Source organism: Littorina saxatilis, linkage group LG7 (assembly GCF_037325665.1).
Source record: "Littorina saxatilis isolate snail1 linkage group LG7, US_GU_Lsax_2.0, whole genome shotgun sequence".
Taxonomy (NCBI): domain Eukaryota; kingdom Metazoa; phylum Mollusca; class Gastropoda; order Littorinimorpha; family Littorinidae; genus Littorina; species Littorina saxatilis.
This window is the reverse complement of record NC_090251.1, coordinates 43,357,340-43,365,553: the sequence shown is the minus strand read 5'-3', so window position 1 is coordinate 43,365,553 and position 8,214 is coordinate 43,357,340. Positions and strand designations below refer to the sequence as shown.

At 50.4% G+C, this 8,214-nt stretch overlaps 1 protein-coding gene across 1 annotated transcript in view; it reads right to left on the bottom strand.

Annotated features, from left to right (window-relative positions):
• The window catches only part of LOC138971525 (uncharacterized), an 88,873-nt gene that overhangs the window by 31,369 nt on the left and 49,290 nt on the right, over positions 1–8,214 (bottom strand). Inside the window, exon 8 of the mRNA XM_070344269.1 lies at positions 8,119–8,194. Coding sequence (XP_070200370.1) covers positions 8,119–8,194 — 76 coding nt within the window. The remainder of the gene's footprint in view (positions 1–8,118; positions 8,195–8,214) is intronic.

Genomic DNA, 8,214 nt, shown 5'->3' with positions numbered 1-8,214 from the left:
CTGGGACAGGGGCAGGTGGGGAAAGAGGTGTCGTAGGGGGTGCGATGGGGACAGCAGCAGGCATGATGTCGTCTCGGCTGAGGGTCTTCTCACCACCCCCAGCGACAGGACGTACGACATACACCTGGGAGCCTGGGTAGGGTCGAGCTGTTACCACATACAGCTCAGACCGCCACTGGTCCTGGATCTTGCTCCTGCCCAGGGTCCGGTTCTTGATGTAAGTGTAGTCACCTACATGGAGGGGGTGATCTGCCGCTTTCTTGTCTGTCTGCTGGCGCCTCTCTTCTGCTGACTTCTTCAAGTGCTGTTTGGCGCGTGCATGGGCTTCTTGGAGTCGCAAGCGGTGCTGCCGAACCCAGTCAGTGGCTCCAGCAGTTGCTTCTCCAGCACGGCCAAGGAGATGGTCGATGGGCAGACGGGGCTCCTGCCCAAAGAGGAGGAAGTGGGGGGAGAAGCCAGTGGAGGCGTGCGGCGTCGAGTTGTAGGCCTGGAGCAGCTCAGGCAGGTGTATTGGCCATCGTCCTTTCTTTTCAACAGACAGTGTGCGCAGAAGGTCGTGAAGAGTTCTGTTGAAGCGCTCACACTGTCCGTTTCCTCGCGGGTGATATGGTGTTGTCCTGGACTTGTTGATACCATACATCTCACAGAGGGCCTGGACTACCTTGCCCTCAAAGTCTCTGCCTTGGTCGCTGTGGAGCCTCTCTGGAACACCATATCGCTGAAACCATTCCTGGACCAGCACCTTAGCAACGGTTCCTGCCTCTTGGTTGCGTGTTGGAACCGCGAGGGAGAATTTTGTGAACACGTCCGTGATCACTAGGACGTTCTCCCTGCCGTCTGTGGCAGTCTCCAGCTTGGTGAAGTCCATCGCCACCACTTCAAGGGGGTGACTGGCGAGGAGGTGGCCAGACGTGGTGTGGAGAAAGGGCTTCCGGCCTAGGACGCAGCGTTGGCAGTTTGTGACGTAGCCCTTGACGTCGCTGAACATCCCAGGCCAGTAGACGCGCTGTCTGAGGAGTTCCATGGTCCGATCGTAGCCTTGGTGGCCCATGTTGTCATGCAGGGCAACCAGAACGTCTGGTCGCAGGGAGCTTGGCAGCACCAGCTGCTCGAAGTGGCCGCCTTTGGAGTCTGCCACTCGACGGTAGAGGACCCCTTTCTCCATAAACAGCTTGTTGCGCTGCTGAAGGAGCGTCCGCAGCGGGGGGTCTCTGACATCATGGGGTTTCTCAGGCCAAGACCTGAGGACTGGGCCGATGGTGGCGTCCTCGTCCTGCAATCGCCTGAGGTCCTCGGGGGAGTGATGGGGAAGGGTGTCCGTGGTTGGCTCTGCTGCCTTGAAGCTGACATCAAGGGGCAGTGGTGGCTGTCCATGCACCTCTGGCACTGGATCGAGAGCAGCCCTCTCGCACCACATCTCTTGCTCTGTGGCCAACTCTGGGGGGACAGGGGTAGAGGACTGGTCAGGGAGGGAATCAGGGGGTAGGCGGGACAGGGCATCAGCAGGGTTAATCTTCCCGGGGCGGTAACGCAATGTGAAGTTGAACTGGGCCAGTTGAGAGGCCCAGCGTTGCTCCAGCGCCCCAAGTTTTGCCGTCTTCAGGTAGGTGAGGGGGTTGTTGTCAGTTATGACCTCAAACTCAGCGCCAAGAAGGTAGTGGCGGAACTTGTCGCATGCGGCCCACTTAAGAGCAAGCAGCTCCAGCTTGAAGCTGCTGTAGTTAGCACAGTTCTTCTCAGTGGGCTTGAGTCTCCTGCTGGCGTAGGCAATGACGCGTTGCTTCCCATCTTGGACTTGGGAGATGATAGCACTGAGTCCATCATGACTGGCATCAGTTTCCAGGATGAACGGCTTCTCATAGTCGGCGTAGCCCAAGACGGGGGCCGTTGTCAGGGCCGACTTCAGGGACTCAAAGGCTGTCTGGTGTCGTTCTGTCCACAGGTGGTGGATGGCTGCCTTCTTCTTCTTGCTTCCTTTGCTGCCTTCTGTCACGAGGTCGTGAAGTGGTCCGGCCAGCTTGGAGAATCCACTGATGAAGCGTCGGTAGTAGCTGGCAAAACCAAGGAAGCTGCGCAGGTCTGTGGTGGTCTTGGGCAGTGGCCAGTTCTGAACAGCCTCAATCTTCCCGGCTTCGCAGCTAATACCGTCCGCTGAAATGGTGTGCCCCAAGTAGACTACCTCTCTTCGCAGGAACTGGCACTTCTCTGGCTTCAGCTTAAGGCCCGTCTCGGTGATACGCTGGAGGAGGCGCTCAAGGTGCTGCAGGTGCTCGTCGAATGTCTTCGAGTACACTAGTAGGTCGTCCAGGTACACCAATAGAAACTGGAACTGAAAGTCAGACATGGTTGCCTGCATCAGTCTCTGGAAGGTGGCTGGAGCGGAGATAAGACCCATGGGCATCCTAGTGTACTCAAAGAGGCCGAACGGAGTGCAGAAGGCCGTCTTGTGCTGATCTCTGGGTTCCATGGCAATCTGGTGGTACCCACTCGCCAGATCCAGAGTGGAGAAGTACTGGGCACCGACCAGTGAGTCGAGCGATTCCTGGATGCGGGGAAGCGGATAAGCATCAGGAACTGTCTTTGCGTTGAGACGTCGGTAGTCCACACAGAGCCGGAGACTGCTATCCTTCTTCCTCACCAGCACTACAGGAGCTGCATAAGGGCTGTAGCTCTCTTGGATCACATTCTGAGCCAACAAGCCCTTAAGGTGATCTTTCACCTCCTGTAGGTGGCAAGGTGGGATGCTGCGGTATGGCTGGGCGACAGGGGCATCGTCAGTGGTGGGGATGCGATGGGTCACCCTGTCAGCGTATCCCAGGTCAGTCTCGCTCTGCACAAACCCGTGCGCAAACTTGTTCAGCAGTTCCTGAAGTTTCTCCCTCTGTCTCCTGGTGCCGTCAAAGTTGGGAGTGGGGACTGGGGGCGGTGAAGGGGAAGTCGTGGTCTCCTGCGTGCTAACAGTGATGCTCTGCGATGACACGTCAAACTTGAGTCCCTCATCGCTCTCCACTGTCTCTATTCTTTCTAAAACCGCTACAGCTGTCCTTAGTCTAAGGGTGCAGTCCACTGCTGAGAGGTTGGCTACTCTCACAAACCTGGCTGAGCCTTGACTGACAAGAGTGGGGACCAGCAGCAAACCACCAGGGAGGGGCGTAGACAGTGGGGACGCAATCAGTAGACTTGACTGCTGTGGTCCAGTGATCCGCACCGTAGCTACCGAGCCTGCTGGGATCAATGTTGGTTCAGCAACCTTAGCCAGACCTCCTGTGTGCCGTTGTTGGAGCCTGGCTTCCTGGACAGCTACCTGCAGACTAGCCGGCAAGGATGAAGCAGCCACGGCATGTGCCAATCGCTGAAGAATGTTCATCCCAATGAGCGCAGGCACTTCCCTCTTCTTGCTTCTGGTACCAGGGTCAGGGGAGTTCTTCACCACTAGGAATGGAACGTTCTTGAAGCTGTCGCCAAAGATGGTGACCTCCACCAAGGCCACGCCGGCGTATGGAATCTCCAGTCCATTCGCAGCTCTGAGGGTGAGGAAGTCACAGTTGCAAATGGACGTGTTGCGAAGATTAGCTGTCAGCCACTCCTCAGTGATGGTCGACACCTCGCTCCCAGTGTCGATTAGTGCAGTGACAGTCTTTCTCTGCAGGCTTACTTCTGTTGTGGGACACTTCCCAGTAAGTCCCTTTAGGAAACCCTCGCCCCCCGTTGTCTGGTTATGGACAACGGGGGCAATTAGTTTCCCTGTCGCTGCTGGTGGGAGGGGGCATGGGAGTCGGGGTGGGACTGGGCGTTCAGGATCTGCCGTTTCAGCGGGCAGCGAGCCTGAAGATGGCCGTACTTGCTGCACAGCCAGCAGCGGGGTCGGGGCGCGGGCTGTTGGTGGGAGGGGTGGTTGACGGAGAAGTGGGAAGGGTGGTTCTGGGAGGGCTCTGGATAGGCGGGGCGCTGGTTCAGCTCCGTCCGGAGTGCGGCCGTCTGCTTAACCAGCTCTGCCACTTGGTGACGGAGCTCGTCGACCTCTGAGCTCCGGGCTTTTGTAGCAGTCACCTGCTCCGAGCGGACGTCGCAGTCGGCGTCCTCCCTCATCCACCGCAGAGCCTCTGCGCGGACGGCGGCGAAGCCTGCATCCTCCCTCTCCCGGATGAACCGACGGATGTCCCGCCTGAGTGCTGGAAGCTGCAGCCCATCCACGAATCTGTCGCGGAGTGCCTCGTCTGTCACCGTGTCGGCTGCAAAGGTGTTGAGCCGCGCCTGCAGGGCATGGAGGGTCTGGGCAAAATTGAGGACCCCCTCATTGTTGCCCTGCCGCCGACTGTGGAAGGTGGACAGCATCGCCGACTTGGTCCGGTGGTCCCCAAAGCTCTCCTGCAGGGCAGCGAGCACCAGATCCGCCGTCGCGGTGTCAGCAGGCGGGCGACTGGTGACCTCCCTCCGGGCGGTGCCTTCGAGGGACTGGATCATCCACTCGGCGGACTCTCCTCCCAGGTTCTCCAAGGCGTAGTGGTGGATGATGCGTCGCGCTTCCCTGGCAAAATCCTCCAGGTCACAGCCCTCGCTGTCGCCGGTGAAGAGGGGGAGCTTGGGTGGGCGCACAGCCTGCCAGCGTTGTCGCGCAGCGTCGCGGGCAGCCTGGTCAGCCATCTTGGTGTCTACCTTACACTGCTTTCTGGTATTATTAAGATTTTAAAATTACTGGTGCCTATGCTCCTCTAATCCTGCTCCGCAAGCGCCAGATGTGGGAATGTCGGGTGGAAGGACAAGGATATATAGCACAGGCAGAGGAGCATACAAAATAAGACACCAAAGACAGAGGTTGCTTTAACTTATCTTTTATTGAAGGAGAGGTAGCTAAAAATAACCACTCAGTTAGCTTATCTAAATCATAAATATTCCACAACAGTTTAGCTAAATTTGGTTGCAACTAGAAACAATGCTATAAGTTATAAAATAGAAACAATAAACAGAACTCTAATACAAGAAATAGCAATGCTTACATCTAACCAGAAATACCAATTATGAATTCTGATATCTACCAGTACCAGAATCAGCTAGAAACAATATATGTATTTAGTGTAAAACCAGAAACAATATGTATTTCTGGTGCAAACCAGAAATATAAACTATGAATATGAAACCAGAAATCAGTGAAAAAGGGTTGTTATTCTGGTAGCAACTATAATTTCTGGTGTAAACCAGAAATATAACTATGAGTTCTGGTATCAACCAGAAACAGTATAATATATATATGTGTATATCTGGTGTAAACCAGAAATATTTAAAAAGTAATTATTCTGGTAGTAACCAGAAATATAAACTATGTGTATATAAATGACCCAGAAACAATATATGTATTTCTGGTGCAAAACAGAAATATAAACTATGAATATGACACCAGAATTTCTGGTGTAAACCAGAAATATAAACTATGAAACCAGAAATATAAACTATGAGTTCTGGTATCAACCAGAAATATAAACTATGTGTATATAAATGACCCAGAAACAATATATGTATTTCTGGTGCAAACCAGAAAGCAGTGTAACGAAGAAGGCAAGATTCTCCTCAGTGAGCACACTTGGAACCTAAACACAAAACTGCTGCTGACGCTAGTCGCGAAACACAAGGGCACGAATTCACAAGTCGCGATAAATTTGGGCAGAGGTTCGACACTGTCACGACAACAACATATGAGCAGCACACAGCTCACTCGATGATCGGTCTCACTAAACGCGTCTGCTGATCTAGCCTAATGCTCTCCCTTTTAAAGGCTGGTCACTTCCGATAGCCAATAGAAAGACTACCCGGTGTCAGACAACGGGGGGTGTCGTCTTAAGATTGCCTGCCCAATGAAAGGGATCGTTACCGAGGCATGAAGCCGGGTCGGTGTCAAGCACCGGAAATATTACAAGTAGTTACACTAGCTGAAGGGGGAAGAAGGGGCCTGTCTGCCGTGCACACCGGATAAAACTCATTAGATTACAACCAGTTACAAAGAAGGGGGAGAGGGGGGGTAAGAGACTAAAACCTCCAAGCTACCTGGCATCTTCAATGATTGTACCCTGTCAAAAGAAATGACACCCACTTGACAAACCGCCGTCCAACGATACCCAGACAGTCTGGCGACACATTACATAACGACCACCTAAATCTGAGATAAGAGGTTAGAAATGCATCCGGTCGGGGTCTACCCTACGATAGTAAACACACAATAAAGTACAATGCACAAAGACAACCAGGTATTATTTGGTCACTCCTTAGGCACTGATGGTTAGAGGTTACGCTGCTGCTTCTCATCATTTCAAGTTAGGGATTTCTTAGCACAAAGGGCATTATTTAAATGTAAACCCAATGTGACTAGCACACACACACAGGGAATAGCTATAGACAGGGGAGGCAACTGGGTCGGGCAGGAGATAATCACACACAGAGAGACGGGGCACGCCACTTGGCTACAACCCCATAACATGAAAATGTGTTCCTGAGTTTAAAAGCATGGTGGAAACCTCGTGTAATTTATCAATTGCATGGTTGATATTAAGGTGTCCAATACGAAGACCCTCTTTTGTGGGCCATGAGGTAGAAGAATTACTCATGATAAATCTTAAAACAGTGTTTTCACGTTTTAAGAAGAAGAAAAAGAAAGAAATCAAAATTACCTTAAAACACCAAACGTAATCAATAATCGATAAGGAGAAAATAGTAAATTATACTATACACAGATACACACAGTTTAACACTTGGTGTCAAACTCAAACGAAAGACAAAACAAAGAGAGAAAAAAGCTACACTACTTAACAAAAAGAAAAATAGTTAGACTTAAGAGTAACAAGAATTAACCAGAGCAGATTAACTCAAATTCAACGAGTAAAAATGACCCGACAGTGAATATAACTGAAACACCAGTAGTCACATTAATGACACGCGAAGATGAGTGACGAGAATGGAGGGCTTTCACACAGTCCCAACTTGAAAATAGCGGACACAGTATCAGATCAGAATCATCAGTAACTGATTTAACTCTGAGCGTTTTTTGGCTTCACAAAATGTATCGACACAATCATCAGTTGTAATAGAGTTGATACTCAAGAGATCTTCACGGGTTAAGGCTAGAGTGCAAGGAAAGCTTAATTAATAATATTCACAGATTCACTTGCATAATTGCCTTTAAGCACACGCTGTAGACCTAAAGAATAATCAGTCACTGCTAATATACTTTGAAGAATGAATTGTCAGTTTGTTACCAAACTCTCTGTCTTTCAAAACTTCAAGCGTTTCCTCTGCAACAACGTTATTTTGCTCACTTTAAAGCGGTAAGAACACCTTAGTTTTTGTTTCTAATTTATAGTAATACGGCCATTATGTATATTAAACAAACATATCCACAACACTTGTATTGTTGTTTAAAAAATAGATGATAGTATTGAATTTAAGTTTGCCTAACACACACACACACACACACACACACGCACACACACACACACACACACACACACACACACACTTGGTGATACTCTGTCCTTTTAAATGATTAGACAAATGTTTCTTCAGTTATGGGAGAGAGGGAGGGAGAGAGAGCGAGAGAGCGAGAGAGCGAGAGAGAGAGAAAGAGAGAGAGAAAGAGAAAGAGAGCGAGAGAGAGAGAGAAAGAGAGAGAGAGAGAGAGAGAGAGAGAGAGAGAGAGAGAGAGAGAGAGAGAGAGAACTCGAAAACTCTATTACGGAGGGATAATAGCATTAATTAGGTCCATATGGTCCTTTCTCAGAGAGAGATTGCTTGAATGAGGAATGGAGAGAAACAAAATAAACAAACAAGCAGAAAGATAAACAAAGAAAGGTAGAACGAACGAATTTAGGAAGGAAGGAAGGAAGGAAGGAAGGAAGGAAGGAACGGACGAACGAACGAACGAACGAACAAAAGAACAAACAAACAAACGAACAAACAAACTTTATTTTACAAGGATTCAGAAAGAGAAATAGAGAGGCAGGCAGGCAGACAGACAGTTTGACAGATATTTGACAGAAAGACAGACAGACCGACAGATAGACAGACAGACAGACACACAGACACACACACACAAACAGGTAGCCAGCCAACCAGACAAGTGGTTTCACTCACATGGTACACATTATTGTCTTTACCGTCCTCCTCCCGTACGTGTTCCACGTGGGACTGATTCTCCAAGACGTCACACCTGAAATTCAGCCACAAGGG